General features: G+C 35.0%; 1 protein-coding gene across 3 annotated transcripts in view; it reads right to left on the minus strand.

Moving 5' to 3' along the window:
- HBS1L (HBS1 like translational GTPase) overlaps positions 1-21,515 on the minus strand; it is an 87,087-nt gene that overhangs the window by 54,293 nt on the left and 11,279 nt on the right. For 2 of the 3 annotated variants that reach the window (XM_069599276.2, XM_069599277.2), the window contains exons 3-4: positions 16,691-16,819; positions 13,706-13,900 (exon numbers count right to left, since the gene is read on the minus strand). In XM_069599276.2, the coding sequence (XP_069455377.1) occupies positions 13,706-13,900; positions 16,691-16,819 (324 nt within the window). Of the gene's footprint in view, positions 1-8,384; positions 12,477-13,705; positions 13,901-16,690; positions 16,820-21,515 lie in introns of those variants that run through there. The other variant, XM_069599278.1, reaches the window with a different exon arrangement.

Here is a 21,515-nt window from a genome sequence, read left to right on the forward strand (position 1 = left end):
TTTCTCCTAGACTTCAGTGGTATGTTACCACAGAGACAGGATGCTATAGTCAAGGGAATTATTATACCTAAGCATCTAAGGTTTTGGAGCAAAGTCTGTCGTACCACATCCCCGAAAAGAAATTATTCACAAACGTCTCAAGTTATCTAGCTTCACCACTGTTGGGGGCATTTAATCTAATCAAGTGTTGCTGGGAAGACTGTTGTTATTTAGTTCCTAAGTCTGACTCTTCTGAGACCCCATGGACTGTAGTGCACCAGGCTCCTCTGTCTATGGGATTCCCCAGGCAAGAATACTGGAGTGGGTTTGCTGGAAAAATATATCCAGTTAAAAAGACAAAGTAAAGATGTTTCTATCTCATTTTCCCCTCAAAACCCATACCCTCCCTCCACACACACACACACACACACACTAAAAGATAAAAAAACAGAAGAAAAAAGTGAAAAAGAAGCCAGCCGAGCTTACAAGAAATACAGACTGAAAAAATCAAAACAAACAAAAAATACAACTACTTTCAGAAATTTAAAAAGCCATGCTAGAAGCATATATGATAGAAAACTATAGAGCAATGTCTGCAAGAACCTCCAGAAAAAAAAGACAAGCCAAGGATTATTATTTTAATGCAGATATAGGTCACAGAATCATTTTTATATATTCAACAACTTAGGGAAAATTTCAAATGTATATTTTGGGGGGAGGGGAAGGTGAGAGATGGAAAAGATGTCAAACAAGTGATAAATAGAGGCCTAATCATGAGAAACCAATCAAGCTTAATATAACTACAGTTGGTTAAAAACTAAGGAAAAATTGAGTACAAAATCTAAGGGAAGTTAAAATTTTTGGCACTACATTGAATAATATGACTAAAATCATCAGGAGATAAAGGGAAAGAAGAGGTCAAGTATGAAAAAGTGTAACTCTGATGAGCTCAACTTTTAAAGTGAGGACTCATCAAAGAACTGATTAAAGTCAGTAATTCAGTTAATAAGGTTTAAAAAAGAGGTATAAAGATAAATACTTCCCCTAAAAACTTAAAATATTAATAAAAATTATAAGAAAGAGGAGGTAAAGTATGTGTGTCAATTTCTTCATCTTTCATAAAAGATCAGCACATACATACTGTTTAAAGTTGACAAAATTTTTTAAAATGGTAACGTTATTATTCTGTAAAATTTGAAAAGTAACAGAAATATATTTTGGATTAGTCAGACAATTTATATTACTGACATTAACCTATGAAATAACTATAAAACTACATTGGACAACAAAGAAAAACCGAATAAACTTCAAAAAGTAAAATGTACCAACCACATTCTCTGATGATAGCACAATGAAATCAAAAATTATAACAAAAATAGCAAATAAAACTCCCACAGCAAACTGGGATTTAAGAAAAAAAGAACACTTCGATTCTTGACTTAAAAAGAAAATCAAAATTAAAATGGGGATTATCCAGAAAATAACAATAGCTCTAAAAGAATACAGAAAATAGCAACTAAAACAATCCACGTTACAGCAAATACAGTTTTCATAAGAAAAACAGTAGCCACAGAGACAAAAGTTAAGAAAGAGAGAATGGGAACAGTGCATTTCAACTTCAAGGGAGTAGGGAGAAACAAGAAAAATGCAGAACTCGGATTTCAATCTAACAATATATTTCTTAAAACAAAGACAAACAAATACCAGAAATGTGTAATGCAAAATGCTATCTTCTGTTGAATCTAAATGGCAAGTTTATAAGTACTTGATACATTATTCTCTGTGTTTGACATTTCATATTACTACTACTACTACTACTAGACAATGTTTGCTACAATGCAAAACAAAATCATCTGTCAACCAGATGAAATAGATCATTTACTCAGAAAATTAAAACTTCCCAAGCTGACCTTAGAATATTGAAAGATAATTTTCTATCATAAAACAAATTTCACTGCCCTTCAAATTATAAGAATAAAGAAAATTCTTAATTCTCTAAAAAACTATCATAAGAGAAACCAAAACATGACAAAGAACACATACGTACAATTGTATAATTTTATGAATAGACAATTTTCCAGTAGTCATGTATGGATGTGAGAGTTGGACTGTGAAGAAGGGGCTGAGCGCCGAGGAATTGATGCTTTTGAACTGTGGTGTTGGAGAAGACTCTTGAGAGTCCCCTGGACTGCAAGGAGATCAGCCCTGGGTTTCTTTGGAAGGAATGATGCTAAAGCTGAAGCTCCAGTACTTTGGCCACCTCATGCGGAGAGTTGACTCATTGGAAAAGACCCTGATGCTGGGAGAGATTGGGGGCAGGAGGAGAAGGGGACAACAGAGGATGAGATGGCTGGATGGCATCACTGATTCGATGGACGTGAATCTGAGTGAACTCCGGGTGTTGGTGATGGACAGGGAGGCCTGGCGTGCTGCGATTCATGGGGTCGCAAAGAGTTGGACACGACTTAGCGACTGAACTGAACTGAACTGATGAATAGACAAAACAATTTTAAATAAAATATTTTCAAATAAAATCCATTCCATTAAAAAAATATATATACCATGACCAAACAGGAATGCTCCAATATTACAAGACTAGCCCAATACTTGAAACTCCATTTAATAATGTAATGTTTACTGCCTAATGAAGACAGTTTTTTTTTTTCTCACCTTTGACTATGTGGATCACAATAAACTGTGGAAAATTCTTAAAGAGATGGGAATACAAGACCACTTTACCTGCCTCCTGTATGCAGGTCAAGGGGCAACAGTTAGAACTGGACATGAAATAACTGACTGGTTCAAAATTGGGAAAGGAGTATGTCAAGGCTCTATATTGTCACCCTTATTTAATTCCTATGCTGAGTACATCATGTGGAATGCCAGGCTGGATGAATCACAAGCTGGAATCAAGATTGCTGGGAGAAATTTCAGCAACCTCAGATATGAAGATGATAGCACCCTATGGCAGAAAGCAAAGAGGAACTAAAGAGCCTCTTAATGAAGGTGAAAAAGGAGAGTGAAAAAGCTGGCTTTTATAAGTCAACATTGAAAAAAGGAATATCACAGCACCTAGTCCAACCACTTTTTGGCAAATAGATGGGGAAAAAATGGAAACTGAGGCAGACTTTATTTTCTTGGGCTCCAAAATCACTGCAGATGGTGACTGTGGCCATGAAATTAAAAGACACTTGCTCCTTGGAAGAAAAGCTATAACAAACCAAGACAATGTATTAAAAAGCAGAGACTTCACTTTGCCAATAGAGGTCCATATGGTGAAAGGTATGGTCTCTCCAGGAGTCAGTCATGTGCCGATATGAAAGTTGGACCATGAAGAAGACTGAGCGCCCAAGAATTGATGTCTTCGAACTGTGGTGCTGGAAAAGACTCTCAAGAGTTCCTTGGACAGCAAGGAGACTAAACCAGTCAATCCTAAAAGAAATCAACCTTGAATATTTATTGGAAGGACTGATGTTGAGGTTATCTCCAATACTTTGGCTACATGACGTGAAAAGCCAATTCACTGGAAAAGACCCTGATGCTGGAAAAGACTGAAGGCAGGAGGAGAAGGGGACAACAGAGGATGAAATGGTTGGATGGCATCACTGACTCAATGGACATGAGTTTAAGCAAACTCTGGGAGATGGTGATGGACAGGGAAGCCTGGCATGCTGCAGTCCATGGGGTGACAGAGTCGGACACGACTTAGCAAGTGAACAACACTAAATGAAAAAGACGACTAAAAAAACAAGACAGGCTATAAGACATTTAAAAATTAACAGTAACATAAAGCTACAGTAATTGAAAATTTGATACTGGCCCAGAACAAGACAAAAAAATAGAACAGCACAGAGTCTCAAAAAATGCAAGACAGATGGAGAGAGGAAAATTTAGCATACGTCAAAGATGGCGTTTCAAATTGTTAAAAAAGAAAAAGGACATGTAATACAACAAAAAGTAACTGTGAAAAACTGAGCTATCGAAAAAGAAAAAATGTTGGAAACTGTGTTTCTTCCTTACCCCCTGTAGCAGCTAAATCAAACACTCAAATTTTTTTTTAAAAAAAGAGAATCTGCTAAACACAGAGAAGACGCAATTTTTTAAAATTATCTTGTAGTAAAGTAGAACTTTCAAACAAAAACCCATAAAAGATTAGTAAACTTTAATATACTTTATTAAATTTACTTTTAATGTACTTTATTAAATTTACTTTTTAATATACTTTATTATTAGTATTAAATACTCATTTTATGAATATCAAATTATTGTTTATTTTAATATATTTTATTAATTTACTTTATAAATTTTAACATTAGAAACTTTTAATACAAAACTTTAATATTTATATATATAAAATCAACAATCTGTCTTATAAATGATCTAAAAGATGACAAAGAAAAAATATTTTCCATGTACATAACAGGATTAATTTTCTTAGAATTTAAATATAAAAATCAAATACATTAAATATACACACACATATATTCCTAGAAGTCATTATGAAGGAGAGCCAGCAGAAAAATCGTCAAAGATTAGGAATAGGTAGTTCTAAGAAATACAAATAGATTCAAACGTGTGACAAAGTAGTCAGTTTCACTCATTTAAGACATATAAACAAATGATAAGAATACTTTCCAATTATCAGGTTGGCATAATACCCAAAAGAGCAATAATCCTATCTGCCAGAATTTGAACAAAATGCACTCATAAACTTGTGGGGGAAGGAAATCAGCACAGGTTCTATTAAGGACAATTAGATAGTATCTATCAAAAATTTTTAAGTACATACTTATGGGCCTAGAAAATCAATCAGTAGAAACACAGGATGTTCATTCAGGAGTCAGTAGTGATAATAAGTTAAAATGTTAACATGGGCTATTTAATATGGAATTCTATGTGGCTTTTAAAAAGAATGAGATTGATGTCTATATGCTGGTAAGGAAAAACCTGCAATATACTTAGCATGTGAAGTGATACAGATATTAAAGTGTTACAGTATCCTCCCATTTGTATAATGTTATATATACAAATCTGATATGTCTAACACAAAAATAGTTTCCAGAGAAATATAAAATATTTTTTTACAGATTTGCTTTACAGCTTCCTCTAGGGAATAAGATGTGGAACAGTATTTAAGAGTGAAACTCACTTTTTACTTTAAATTCTTTCCTACACGTATGTGCCAGATATATTCTAAGCTGGGAATATACCAATAAAGACCTTACATTCATAGAAGTTGCACTGTTGTGGGTGGGAGGTTAGGGGGATTACAAAGAAGAGGAGGGAAATAAAACTGTGTGCACACACAATGACAGACGATGTAAGGGCTGCGAGGAACAATAAGGCAGGCTTACCAGAGAAAGGGGCTAAATGTATGGCAGAGGTTATGATTTTACATGAGGTGGCAATAAAAAGGAATACAGTGAATTACAGGTACACAAGACGGTTCCCCTATCCCAGGATTAGGAGTAAAGTGATACATGAACTACAGCCTCAAGATCTAATTACCAGGAGGAGAAATGGAGGGGAAAGGGCAAAGCACTATAGAAGCAGAGGAAACTCAGGTAGGTGTTCTTGGGTGGATTTGGGTAGTGAGTAACACAAAGAGAAACCAGATGACAAAAGGTCTTATAATAAAATGAAGGGTTTAAACAGGGCAACAGAAAATTAGAACTACATTTTGGAAAACTCACTCTACCTGTATTGTAGAAAGTGTCTGAGAGAAAGTAAAAAAGCCAGTTAAATATTTTAGGAATTCTGCCCAAAGCTAACAGTCTTTAAGAGAAAAAGCAGTAATAAGAACAAAGAAAATGGATCAAAAAATGGACAGTCAATCCGTACTTGAGGATTCCATATTCATGGATTCAGCTAGTCACTAAAAACCACGACTTTTAGCACTTTGCAGTCTCTTGTGGCCAGTGTACAACAGTAAAAAATTTTAGTAGCCCAACATGTATGTTGCCAACTGAGGTCAAATAAGATGCATTCTGCCTTCTTGTTTTAACTCTCATAAAGCAGCATCCTTTTTCATGACCTCTTAAATGCCACACTTTTCACCCTGTAATATTAGTTGGTGATTTTGCTGTTTAAAATGGTCCCCAAGAGTAGTCTGAAGCACTGTCTAGTGTTAAGCACAAAGCAGCTGTGATGTACCTTAGAAATTAAAAAAATGCATAGTAGATAATGTCAGTGTTAGGCATTAAGTTATAGTGCTACTGGCTATGAGTTCAATTTCAATGAATCAATAATATATATTAAATAAAGTGTCTTTAAACTTACATAAAACAAGGTCATGTATTGACTGTTTGACAAAAATGTTGTGACCAGAGGATCACAGGAACCTAACCCCGTATCTCTTACGGGAGCAATGGTTCAGTTTTTGCTAAGTCAGTGTCTGCCTATTTCATTCAGTGTTCACTCATTTATGACTTTATAAAATATAACTACCACAAACAAGAACAATCAACTGTATATGTACACACATGTAATTACTTATTCACAAAGAAGAAGGCGATGGCATCCCACTCCAGTACTCTTGCCTGGAAAATCCCATGGACGGAGGAACCTGGTGGGCTGCAGTCCATGGGGTCACTAACAGTCAAACATGACTGAGCGACTTCACTTTCACTTTTCACTTCCATGCATTGGAGAAGGAAATGGCAACCCACTCCAGTGTTCTTGCCTGGAGAATCCCAGGAACAGGGGAGCCTAGTGGGCTGCTGTCTATGGGGTCACACAGAGTTGGACACGACTGAAGTGACTTAGCAAAAAGAAGAAATAATAGGACTGGAATCAATTACAGGGCTTCTCAGGGGCCTCAGTGGTAAAAAAACATCTGCCTCGTAAGGCAGGGGACTTGGATTCGATCTCTGGGTCGGGAAAATCCCCCAAAGGAAATGGCAATCCACTCCAGTATTCTTGCCTGGAAAATCCCATGGACAGAAGAGCCTGGCAGGCTATACAGTCCATGGGGTCACAAAAGAGTTGGACACAATTTAGCAACTAAACAACAACAATCAATTATAAGAAATAAATGAGGGAGCAAAATCAACAATGATGCTACCTAGGTTTCTGGCTTGAGCAACTGGGAAGATGCTGATATTGCTAATAAAGAGAGGAAACAGGAGGAGGTCGCAGCTTGGATCAGGAAGACAAAGATGTCAGCTTCGGAGAGTGTAATGTCATGCATCCCATATACACTGTAATAAACATAACAATGTGTTTAAGTACCCATTTTCCCATCCCATTTGAGAATCACATCTTTGACCATCTGCAGCTATGTCCTATAACTAGAAGGATGCTTTCATCATATAAACCAGGCATGTCAACATCAGAAGTGTGTACTTTATCAAATGTTTTATTTTCCACTGCCATCTTTGCAATTATATTATCCATATTCACCATAATCTATACTTTAAGAACGTTTCTATGTGAGTCCTCAAAAGTAAAAATATAAATTCTACCTTTTGGAAAATAAGAATTCTAAATGACAAATAGCTTCAAAGAAAGTCTACACAACCAGGTAGTGCATTTTTCAACTTGTTTACAGAAACCTTTACGATAAATTATTAAAATATCACTCTGAAATATTAAGCTTATATTAAAAATCTTAATGGATAAATTGTGATGTTTTCACACCTGATTTTAGAAAACCCCAGAATTATAATTTATTCCGATGTGGCTTTTACAAAAATGTATACATACATTCAAAATGTGACAAATCTTTTGCATCTTAGAAATTAAAATTATAATATACAACTGCATACACTGAGCTTTATATAATTACAAAAGAAAATTAATAAAGGATTTGTATCAATCCCTCCCTATCTAGTCAGCATTACCTTCATTTATAAAAGTAACAGAAAACAATTTCTAGGCTACTACTAAACTGATTTTACAAGTAAATATACACTTGTATGAACACCAAACAGAAACCTGATACACAGTTATTCTTCAGTGTATAACTGTGTACCTGCTAATTTGCAATGGTCCACATATTTAAAAGCACCGGACTAGTTTTACCCTTGGTATGGCAGTTAATTGTATGATCTCCCACTGACCACAAGAAATTAAATATAATACACTGGGAACAGTTATTACTATTTATATGAGGGGGGAAAAGGCTGAAAGAAAAGTTCAAGAAAGAAAGATTCAAAGCTAAGGCAGGGGGGCGGGGAAGAGGAAAGGTTAGAATACCAGTTCAGTAACTAGGAAATAGGAAAAAGAACAACTAAAAAAGAAATGATAAGCAAAGTGTTCTGTACAGAAGTGATACCTTGTTCTCTGCAATTAATGGGAAGAACCATAACCAAAAAGACCAACCAAATGCAAGACAGGAAAACATCTGTGAACAACAGCTTTTTTAAAAAATCAAAAAAAGTGAAGAGGAAAAATGGTTATTTTAAATATCTTGTATTTTGTATCATTTAGAATATAATTACAACATCATTTCTATTCTTAAGGTATACTATTAATATTTGAGCATAACACAAATAAAAATGGCTCTGCACTTCAATGTTGACATCTGAACTGGAAAATAGACCAAAAACACTTAGCATACCTGAGCTACCAAGACAGCAGTCAATCAATAAACAGCAGCTGGTGCAGAAGATGCACTTAGTGCAAGCAACTGTCCTCACCAGGAAAATATCCATGAGTAAGCAGGCACTAGTCTCTCTACCCTCCCCGGAGAAGGAAATGGCAACCCACTCCAGTATTCTTGCCTGAAAAATCCCACGGATGGAGAAGTCTGGTAGGCTACAGTCCACGGGGTCTCTTTACCAAAGGCCAGTGGCCAAAGGCAGAAAGGACAGTGGGTCTTCCTGGTTCCACTCTCTGAATCTCAGAGACTGTGACACGTCCTTAGCCAATGGGGCAAGTGCCTGTCAGGTATGCGCCTGACAGACCAGCAGCCATCACAACAGAAATACGGAGACCTATTTAAAAATTGTTACCTTCCCTATCACCTTGTAATATAGACTATTTTTCCCCTAAAATCATAACATCATAAATAGAAGTCACAATCCTGATCATCCAGCAAAGGGAGGTCTAGTTCACTCTACAAGATCTACTGTATGGCTTTAAAAGTACTGTATTTCCACTCGAAAATTAGCTTGTTATAAAAGATAATACAACAGTAATGCTGTTCGATTTCAATATGAATTAAATATATATTTGCGGATTTATGTGCAAAGGGACCACTTGGGCAGCATTTAATCTATCAAGAATTATTGTCAGTTCTAAACAAACACTTAGAATACAATTCACTTCTAAACTGGAGACTGCCCACAGTATATAAATCTAGTTGATGAGTCATAGACTAATAGTTCAAAATAACTAAAATAGCCAATTGAAGTTCAAGACTAGAAAAACAAAATCAGCAGTTGGGGTAATTTAAACTTCAAAAGTGATCACAAAATATAACTTATAATTTATATGATCTAAGCATCAGTAGGATACACACTGAAATCTGCAGTTAGAAACAAAAAGTGAAGATGTCACAGTGTTTAGTCAAGAACAACAAGGACATAAGGCTGGCTTAAGCTTTCCCACCAAAACACTGGATATAAAAACATCATATACAACTAAAAATATTGGGATATTGGGATGTCATTCTGAAAATAAACAGAAACAAGAAATATTTTTAAAAATTATCAAATGCAGACTAAAGTAGTAGTCAGAGAAAAATATTTTTTACTGGGAAAATATAGCTATTTTGTTCTCATTAAGAAACAACATTTTATAGACTACTTTTTTCCTACAAGAAATAACTAATAACATTATCTTCTAACAAAAAAGGTGCTAATTTCTAATCAGCAATATTCCTTGGTATTCCTAATTACTAGAAAATACAAATTAAAAATTCAAGTTGGCCAGGTGTTATTCCTAGTATTAGTAATTCCTTTCATTCTACTGATTTCTTCAAGGGAGCGATTCTCAAGTAGAAGTAACCCATCAGAATTAACTGGGGACCATCCTGAAAATACACATTTCCAAATGTCATCCCTCAGAAATGACTCGCCATGTCTGGAGTGAAGACACAATAGCTATGTTTTGAAAAAAATTTCCCCAGTGATTCTGACTGCTAGTTGAGGATGACTGCTTTAAGAGATGAATTACCTACTTGTTCTACTCAGTAGAAGAGATCTTACTAAGTCAACTACTGCTGAAACTTTGTCATTATTGCACACAGAGCCATCAGTAGCAAAGAGGAAAACTCCACATTTCATTACTTACAGTAAAAAGAAAAAAAAAAATGAAAGAGATCTGGTAAAATTACTCAAGGAACATGCAACCATACTTGAAAAGACTTTCTACATATTTATTTTAAAGTGTTCATTTAGGACAAAAGGTTTTGCAAATGTATAAAAATAAATTATGTATTAATCCATCTTCAATATGTACATGGTCCCTTAAAAGGATTTATATTTTATTATCATGAAAAATGTATTTCAACAACCTAACAGTATTCTTAAAAGTTAGGAATTTTAAGAATTCTAATAGAAAAGTTTTAGTATTCACTGGCAGAAAAATAATGAAACTTGGAATGATTTCATTAATATTTCAAAAATAATACTGTCTTGGCTATGCTATGCCATATATCACAAGAAAAATCTTCATCACTAAGCTATACTAATCCCAAATGGCGGCACTTTCATTTAAGAACAAAGCACAAAAATACTTTATAAAAGAAAATGTCTCATCATTAAAACTTTCAAAGCTGAATGCTTTAAACAAAAATAGCTGAGGTTTGATTTCACAATATCAAGTTACCATAAGCACTTTGTAAACATACACCTATTACAGGCTATCAACTTAAAGCCAGTTATCACTAAAAGAAGATATAGTAAAAAGAAATTTCAGTGCAAAAGCATATATCAACTAAATTTATCAACTGACTTAAGACAATTTTAATATAAAATCACAACTTAAATCCCATAATATAAAGTAACCCTATAAAAGCTTAAAATTAAATTAATTTAAAAGAAAAAGCTCTACAACAGTTAGCAAGTTTTCTTTTTGTTACTATTCTCTAGTAAAAGCTTTCTTTTGATTAGCTTTCACAATGTCATCAGGAGATGCTGATTTGAAGTCAAATGGTGTTATTGCTATAAGAGGACTTATTTCTTTGTCTTTTACATCTTGAACTTGTCTACTATAAAGAAAAGCCTTATAGAGATCAAAGGTGCGTCGCTTGCAGCTTTTCAATGGGTAATGAAGACACAGGGTTGAAGCGAAAGCTGAAGGTCTGGCAGCAAGGGCCTTGGTCCAAGAGAGAGAAAAAGGCGGTTTCCTAGGCAGGGAGCTTTTACTGTTTTTCTTATTATCCTTAGCAGAATTGGAATTTTTCCCTAATTTTGAACTTAGAACTTTAGTTTCTGGTATTAGAGCAACTGATTGGTCTACTACAGGTTTGGAAACAAAATCTGGGGCTTTTATGAGGACACTAAGATCAATATTCGAGTCTATTCCAGGTGACCTCATTTCAGATAAACTGAGCATACAGGAATCTTTCCTAATCTGAGGGTTGTCTATATCAATCGTTTCTGCAATCAAATCAGAAAGTGACAAATTCTCAAGGTCTCTTGTCGGAGAAGCTTTACAAAATGCCAAAGATGATAGAGATCCTGTTAACTCTGATACTCCAGTTGAAGACTGATACCGATTTGCTAGTTCTGACAAGGGAAAAGATCCCAAACTGAGATCTGTGAAACTGGCAGATGGCTGGTGACAAAAATCAGGTAAAGCAAAGCACTGGCTTGGATTGTTTTTCTTGTGTTCTTGAAACAGTTCAGCTAGGGATGGACTTTCACACTGAGAAAACTGCAAGTTGTCATTCTTTAATATGCAATTCTTGTTGCTTTGTTCAACTGAAGAAACAATTCCAACTTCAGTCGTTTTACTAGCATTTAAATTATCAAGAGCCATATTTTCCAATGAGTTGGTTAAGAGCAAAGGATTATTTAAACTTCCTAAACTGTTCTGTACTGGAATGTTTTGCAAATCAGATACTGAATCATTCTGAATAGATAATGAGTTATTAGGTGCTGTGTTTTTTATCATTAAGGATTTTAAATCTGGTATGCCTTTGAAGGCAGAATCATCTTTGGAAATACACTCAGAAACATGAGGTCTTAACAAATCACCATCTAGACTCTTTGAAGGTAGACTCTCCACGCTCTCTGTGGGTGGTAATCTGACTGATGGCTGACTTTTGTAAGAATCTCTTGGCATATCATCAATTAGGTCAGCTAGGGACAGCTCTTTTGTTAACTTACATGATTCTAGTTTCTTTTCACTTTTAGGTCTGTCAAGTTTCTTTTTTTTATGGAGTAAATAGTGACTTGGTATAACAGAGGAATTATAATATAATCCATATTTTGCTACTGGGGCAGAAAAATCAAAGGATTTGCTGCTGCAATCCAAATGGTTTGCAGACTGAGGACAAGAGCTGTGAACATTATCAGCTGAAACTTCAGAGGAAGATAATAAGACTCCTTACCTTACAAGAGCCATTAATTTTCAGATGAATAGGTTGACATATGCAGAAGACAGTCACAGCAACCAAAAGGAAACATGAAATGAGGCATTTAATTACTAGATGTTTCTTTTGATTATGACATGAATAAAGTGATACTTGATCATTATTTAATAAAAAGTGAACATTCTAAAAAAAAAATAAAGGATTTTACCTTCCTTTAACCATCTTATGTGACCTTCACACTTTGTTCACTGATATATACAAAGGTAATTACCAAGTTAGTAAATGTGCTAATATTTACAAATTTATGTGAGGTTTTAAGCTATTCATAATCAAAATTTCTCAAATTCAAAACATCTAAAAAAATCAATGCAAAGAACTAGGTTCATCTGTATTTTTAATGTATTAAAAACAAGTAAATAATACCATGTAACTTCTACTGTGATCTAGGGTAACCTATTAATATAGTTGTCACATTATAGACTTATTCTCATACTATTGGTCAGTTAAAAGCGAATCCCGGTGCCCCTCCAAAATGAAAAAAAATTTTAATTTACGTAAAACAACCCTTACTTCATAGTAACAGGCTGCACACAATTTCACTATAGCAAAAATCTAGACTTCAGGTTATAAGAAATATCAAACCAGTTAACAAATCACCATGCTTCTACTGACAGATATTACACCAGTTAAGGTAATTAGTTCCTTTCTCATGTAGCCTAAGTTATAAATTTAACCTCAAATTCTAAACATTTAAAATTAAAGATCTGGCTATGAAATGAAAGAGTAGTAGAATTATAATACTTAGGATATTTAAGTAAAACTAAATTATATTCAAAAAATGCTATAAGCATAGGAGGGATTTTTTTGACATTGTCTGGCTATTGATTTCCATCTCCCAACCCTTTAGTTAAAAAAAAAAAACACCAATAATTAAAAAGATCCTCAAGAAACTAACAAGAAGCAAAAAATGTTTTGTCTTGCTTTTATCTAATTTTATTTCCCTTATAGTCTGTCAGTTGCAAAAATAAGCAGGGAAATGATCAAAAAATAGGCTTTAACAGACTGTAGAGAAGACAGCCAATCAGCTCAAAAAATTCACAAACTGCAAAATCATTTGATAACAATCAAGAATTACTGTAACATGTAAAAATTTCTGCCCATTTTTCTTAAAAGCTCAATCAAAATCAAAGCCTCTTTTAAAGCATTAACTGTAAAACTAAAAGAGAACAAGTAAAAGCATACCTTTTGCTGTCTTTCCTGTAGATATTGCTCCCTCACTCCTGACTTTCAAATTCTGCACTTTATCTTGCTCCAGAACCACTGACAAAGCCTTCTGCACATCAAACTTGTTCTTCAGAACTGCTTCAATCAATATGTCATCTGGCACAGCATCTCCAAGTACCTCTCTCATGTGATCAAGGCATGAATAAAGACGAGCTAGAACAGACAGCAATAAGTAAAAGGTATACTCAGTAGTGTCATGAAGGATCCCTGAATCTTCAAAACTGAAACAAAGGATTTGAAATTACAGTAGGATGTTCATTTCTTGTAATTTGCCTTGGCAAAAATTATAATGATGATATTTTTATCCACAATATACCTAGCTTCCCTGCTTAGAGGAACAATTTCAATAACCACTATAATAAATGTCTCCAAAGTTAATACTGATTAACGCTTGAAAAAAGTGTCAATTGTGAATCTGCCTGCAATGCAGGAGACGCAGATTCGATCCCTGGGTCAGGAAGACCCCCTGGAGGAGTGCATAGCAACTCACTCCAGTATTCTTGCCTGGAAAACCCCATGGACAGAGAAGCATGGCAGGCTACAGTCCATAGGTATTAGAGTCAAACATGACAGAAGCAACTGAGTATGTACCCACATACACACAAAGTCTATTTCAGTCAATGAAGATGATGAGGTCCATACTGATGATTTCTTACATGTGTAGAAAGGGTTAATTTTGAAAATATTTCTAACTTACTAGTGAATGGACAAGATAACCTGATACAAAAACGCCATAAAAATTAGGAAATCCAGTAGATTAATGAGTAAAATGAACATTTATTTTAAACACAAACATTTAAATCTGGGTGACTAAAATCTTTAAGGATGTTTATTTTCTAATGACTATTTTATAAAAAGTAATTACTAATAATATTCATTAATAATGGAAGTTCCATGAGAGCAAAGGCTTTATATCCCTAGATCTTAAAATAGTATGTGAGACTACTGAATAAAAATGCATGAACATATTAACTTTTATTTGTATAGCAGGTGACAATTTTACTTTACACACACACACACATCTTCTGTAATCCTCACAGTAACTCTATGACTTAGATAGATCAAACTACAAGTCATAAAGAGGACTGAAAATTATGGCACTACTTAGTTTAGCAGTAATCAAACTAAAACTCAAGTTTTCAGATTCCCTAATCCATGAAATCAGTCCACAGAATGCATTTTACATTACATTTTACATGCTTACATACTGAACAAGGAATCTACTGGCAATATCCTTTTTTCCCCCAAGTATATAAGACTTTCTCCATTGCTCTTTTTTAATTATTAAAAGTAAATTCTTCAAATATTTGGGTAATTCTGCTTTGCTTTAGTCCAAAATTAATTTTAGGCTAATAAGCTAAACTTGAAAAATTATACCTATTTCATAAAAACATGAATTAATAAAACTGGAACAGAATACTTAGTATATAGCTAGCATCATGGTCTATTCTAATTAATTACAGCAACTGTTGTCCACACATACACAAAGGGTAGAGATATGAAGGCAGGCTATGTTGGTTCATATCCAAATGCCACTTACTAAGCAGTACAACTACCCCCAAGTGACTTGGTGTCTCATTTTCCTCCCCTATAAAATGAGGACAATAGCTGGCCTATCTCATAAGGCTGTCATGAAGATTAAATATGCTAATACATGAACAGCACTTAGAACAGGACCCAGAAAGCAATTAGTAGAGGCTAGTTACAATCACTACTATTGTTACCATGCAATTTTTTTCATGCAATTATTAATACTTACATATGTCAGGTGGGAATGATTAACTTTCATTCTCAAACATAACTCTGAATTTCATACCTCCTTAATCATTCTGAGGCACAGCAGAGAAAGTGTAAGACTTCTACTTTATTCCTACCTTCTCTCCCCCTACAATGACAACTGTATGCACTCTTTGAAAATATAATCAAAACTATGGAGGAGTTTATACAGCAGTTCATCTATGAACTTTTATCCCACTTGTCAAATGTATCTGCAAAGTTGATACAGAAATTTTTAAATTCTCTGTTGTTTCCCTTTCTGCTTTCTAATTTTGTCTGTCTGTGCTTTCTCTCTATTTTTCTTGGTTTGGGTAGCAGCTGACGTATATTGTACCGATTTATGGAAAGATCAACTCTCAGATTTATATACTTCCCTCCTTCCTGTTTTCAAATTGTTATCAATTTTCAATTTAAAAATATTCATAGAACAAAGCCAGAGAAAGAGTACACTCCAGAGAAGGAGCAAACAAGCTGAGCCCTGCTCAGCACCAACAGTTAGCACTACTTTTATACCTGGTGATTTTGGTTCTACAACACTATTCATCAACCTACGACTGGAGCAGTATGTCTGAAACTATGTCACATTTGAGATTTATTTATAAAAGACAAAAGCCAAAATATAAAATATCTCTGTTAAAATGTTTAAGAGAACTAAAAAGAAGCAAACTCAGAACCAAAGCCATTACCGTTTACAAGTTCTATCTTGAAATTTAACTTACATGACTGTGACCAATCAGGATATTTGTATAGTGTTACTCTGAACTTATTATTTTTAATAAACACTAATGTTTTGGAACCTAACATTTTGCAAGGAAATGAGCTTCTGTAATCTAACCATAAGCTCTACATACAGCTTATAAAGCAATAAATACTGATAAAAGAAAACGAATCACGGAAGTTTCTCTCCTAAGGAGATTTCAATCAAATTCCAGTTACTGAATAACCGCCACACAATCAATTTTTCAACCATATAGTTAACCATATAGTCTTCACAAAACATAATTAACAAAATGTAAATTTTCCTTGAAGATACAAGATATAATGGTAGTTCATAGCATTACTACCCGTGATTACTATTACGAATAATAAAACTGGTAAATAACGTTGGTAAATTTCAGTAAATTATTAACCATTTTCAGATAAGAAACAGACTAATTCTTACTATACCTTGATCAATTCCACTTAGCTGATGATTCACAAGAGAACTGGAGAATTCTTTCAAATCTTCATAATCATATTCTTCTACAGGTTCAACAGCTGAAGGTTTGTCACGTCGTGAGTAAATAAACTGAGCAGCTAGAATATAAAATGATGGAAGAATGCTGTGCTATAACCATTTCCCATTAACCTTTTTTTTTAACAACAGAAAGTAAAAATTAAAGATTCTGACCTCCTACCTAAAGTCATTTGCCCACAGTCATAATAATGGATGAAAAGAGAAAAAACTAAGACAAAACATATCATACCCCAAATTCTGCCCAAATGTCCTTACTAACCATTTGCTAATCTCTTCTAATTGTCTTCATTCTTTTCTCCTATCTCATAAACACTGAACTTACTTTCTCCACAGTTCTCAAAAATTACCTTTCCTAATATCTCATGCTTGCCTACTACTCTAGCTTCCCTAAAATTTTCTTTTCTATGGTATAAATATTTTAAAACTCATATCAAATTTGCTCATTTGCGTAATTAAAAATACTAAAAACAGACTAGTTTAAGTTTCACTTTCCAGCAGTCCATGGGGTCGTGAAGAATCTGACATGACTGAGCGACTTCACTTTCACTTTTCTCTTTCATGCACTGGAGAAGGAAATGGCAACCCACTCCAGTGTTCTTGCCTGGAGAATCCCAGGGACGGGGGAGCCTGTTGGGCTGCCGTCTATGAGGTCGTACAGAGTCTAACTTTCAGACAGAAGTCTGTGCTACTCTGCATAGTGGCAGTGTCATTACTCAACACATAACTACGCATTATATATTTCATTAAGAGGAAGAAAGACAAAATATCAAAGTGATAACATATGTTTGAATATCATACACAAAAATACAAGTGACCAAAGGAGAAAAGCATCAACCATGCCCAAAGTGTTTACTCTTTCACATCAACTGGATGCCCACTGAACTCAATTCTTCAAGAGTGGTGTTCACAATTGTGAAGGAATAAAATTAAAGTATTAAGTTTAAGAAGGATAAAAACATCAATACAGTATTCTGAAGGGAAGGTGTCATCAGAGATTTTATATTATTTAGCTTTCTGGAAAAGCACATAACATGCATCTCTATTGCTCAGCATTCCCACATTTGACTTCTGGGCATGTTTTCAGGAAAGCACTACCCATAAATGTAAGGGAATCTAACTACATTCAAAATTTATAGATAATGTGTATATAGACAATAGAAAATACTATGGCTTAGTGTAACACCTACACTCAGAAAGCTATGGTGTAAGTGCTATTTATTCATAGTATAAACCAACAATGGCCTTACAGATTAGCAGGAAAGGCAAAAAAAGAAAAGGTAGTGACATATTTTAAAAAGCCAAATGAGTAGTACAGATGACAAGTGTGACAGAAGCACAAAAGATTAACTGATCACTAAAAACTGGAGCACTTACAATAAAGAAGGCAAGAACAGAATAAGAGAAAATACAGAGCAGCTGAGAGAATTTAATCTATTCTGCTATAATGCATGTTTCCTTAACATATACTAGTTTATACCAAATGGTCAACAGGGGAATGATGAGGGTGTAACATTCAAGATGCTTTGGTTCATGAGATTCTCCCCACCCCCAACACTTTGTAAAGCAAATACAAAGTTCAACCACAGAGCATTATACTGTAATTGGAATTGTACTGTAAAGTTAGATAGCCCCACACTTGTCCTCTTGGCTCAGTTTGGCTGCGTCACATTCTGTGCTTGCTTCCTGCTTGGCTCTCTAAGACCTGTCAGCATTTTGCCTTTGCAACACTATTCATTAGTTTCAACTCTTCCTACAAGTTTATCAAGCTTTCACCTTGCAAACATGTAACAAAATGTAAACATTTATCAAAAATATTTTGTTAAATGTAAAAAAATACATTTTGTTAAATTTAAACATTTAACAAAAACATTTCCTTGAATGTAACTTTATTTGGAAATTAACATAACTTTCTAAATATGTAAGTATTTTCATTACATGATTTTTGGTTTTATTAGTACTTTATAGGCTGAGTGATCTGTCATGACCCTGTTCTTTCCCACAGGCTTTGTTATCTTTTAGTATACAAATTTGAGGACTGCAGTTTTTCAAGAATGCATATATTATGCTGTATACATATCACCATTTCCCCCATCCTCCACAAGTAAAATACAATACTGCCATTATAAAGTCAGCATGCTTAAATGGTAGGAAAAATATCCTATTTCACAGATTTTCTAAGATAATCACTGTTTCACATAAAAATATCTCAGAATGAGGGATGTCTTACAATCAAGTGGTATCTTAGTATTACATAAAACTTAGATTGACAGCTGATTTTTTAAGTGATATGTAAAATAACAGTATGTCTTACAACCCATGGCTTTTTAGATACAATAAAATGTGGTAGTATTAAAAAATGTAAACCAGGCCATTCTGCGCTCGATGATTTTCAAATCACTTTCCTGGCTGTAAACTGTATCTAGTTTAGCCTTCAGGTAACAAATATACTTTCCTCAACTTCCTCTCATAGCTCTGAACTGTAAGGAAAACCTAAGACAAATCAAAAATTAAGTGAGAGAAGAAATCAGATACTTCCATCCGCAATTTTCACTTAGAAAATATTGACAAAGAACATGGAAGTTGTCAAAATCCAGGTTTCCACTCTACCTCCAAGGAGCTATTCTTCCTGGAAGGTTTTCCTACACTCTCCCAAACATAAATCCAACTCAGAAATCTATACTGTGGCCACTGTTTTAGAAGTAAATGATGGCTGGATTTGTTGAAGAGTGGGGAAAGAGAGTGGGCAGGAAAATTCCCCAGGGACAATAGCTACCAGGAAAAAAGAAGCATCCAGGAAAAAAGAAGCATCCAGACCTCTGAAATTGAAATGAGAGTCAAAAGGCAAAAAAAAAAAAAAAACTGAAATAAAAGCAATGGAGAGAAAAGGATAAATATAAAATGCTCCTCTACTCTAAAAATTTAAATCACAAACTTTGACAGAAACGCTTTCTGAAAAACTGAACACCATAATGACTTGCAAATTTTTCAAGTATTCTGATAAACGTAAAAATTCAGAGAATTCAAAACCTTGACTCCTGTAACTGCCTAACACTGTTTCCTAAATATAAAATAAAACTCATGTGAGGCACTCATTAAAGATACAGCTTTCTAGGCTTCTTCCCCTGGAGATTCTGGTTAAGTGGTGCTAGAATGGGGCAGGGAATCTGCAGTTTTATAATACAATTACTCAGCTGATTGGTATCATCAGAGAAAGTAAGAAGCAGCCTACCACTCTCCCCTTTCATCCAAATGTAGTCCACTTTGCTCACTGTCATCAGTTAATTTCCTATAAACGTGACCCCTTAACTCAAAAACCTTCAATAAACTGACATTCACAACTAAAATTAAAACCAGCCTTCCACAATCTGGCTATTTCCTTTCCAAGCCCGCTTTGCGCTCCAACTGCATCCACCTGTGAGTCTTCCCAAACACGCCTCACTTAAGAGATTGCTGCTCAAGCACTGTTGCTCCTTTCTCTAGGATGCCACTCTTACTCCCAAATTCACCAGTTCCAATTCCATCTCCTTCCAGAAACCTTTCCCGCCTTCTTCAGGCAGGACTATCTCTTTACCCACCATATTATCATTTGAAGGGAATTTTTAACAAGCTTCTTTACAAGTGAAACTGAAAGTGAAAGTGAAGTCGCTCAGTCGTCTCCGACTCTTTGCAACCCCGTGGACTGTAGCCCACCAGGCTCCTCCATCCATGGGATTCTCCAGGCAAGAATACTGGAGTGGGGTGCCATTTCCTTCTCCATCTTTACAAGTTAACTGATGCTCAATAAAGGTTCTGAGTTGGAATGGACCGAATAAGGATATCTACTGTTAATCATACAAGGAGGTCATGAGACTGAAGTGGCTCTAATGCCTTGGCTGCAAAGGGAAAACCAATTCCAAGGCCTCAGGATTAAGAGCATCCAATCACAAAAAGCCAATTATTCTCTCACAAATAATGTGTTTTAAGCAGTAAGCCAATCAAATAATTTCCTCGTTTTGCTTCATGTCTTCTCTATAAAAACCCTGCCCCAACTTCTGTTGATGGAGTGCTCCTAACCACTTCCCATTTGGAGCTGATTCAAATTGATGTTTGCTCAAATAAACTCTGAAAAAAAAGATGTTGGTATGCCTCAGTTTATCTTTTAACACTTCTAATTATATTAGTTGAAACAAGACTAAAAACTGTAAAGTTCTACTTATAGGATCTTTTTGCTATCCCTTTTTTGCTATCTTTTTGCAGCTCCCTAATGTGTTGGGACTGTGAAGAAAGCTGAGCGCCAAAGAATTGATGCTTTTGAACTGTGGTGTTGGAGAAGACTCTTGAGAATCCCTTGGACTGCAAGGAGATCCAACCAGTCCATTCTGAAGGAGATCAGCCCTGGGATTTCTCTGGAAGGAATGATGCTAAAGCTGAAACTCCAGTACTTTGGACACCTCATGCTGGGAGGGATTGGGGGCAGGAGGAGAAGGGGACGACAGAGGATGAGATGGTTGGATGGCATCACTGACTCGATGGACGTGAGTCTGAGTGAACTCCAGGAGTTGGTGATGGACAGGGAGGCCTGGCGTGCTGCAATTCATGGGGTCACAATGAGTCGGACACGACTGAGTGACTGAACTGAACTGAACTGAACTGAAGTTAGATATTCAGCATCAAAGCAATATTCAGTCAATCTTTCTAAAGAAAAAAAAAGTTATAACATTTAGAAATCACCTTACCATCAAGAAAACTGTATTTATTTTAAAAATATGATAAATT

The sequence above is a fragment of the Ovis canadensis genome, chromosome 8, assembly GCF_042477335.2.
Source record: "Ovis canadensis isolate MfBH-ARS-UI-01 breed Bighorn chromosome 8, ARS-UI_OviCan_v2, whole genome shotgun sequence".
NCBI classification, from domain to species: Eukaryota; Metazoa; Chordata; class Mammalia; order Artiodactyla; family Bovidae; genus Ovis; species Ovis canadensis.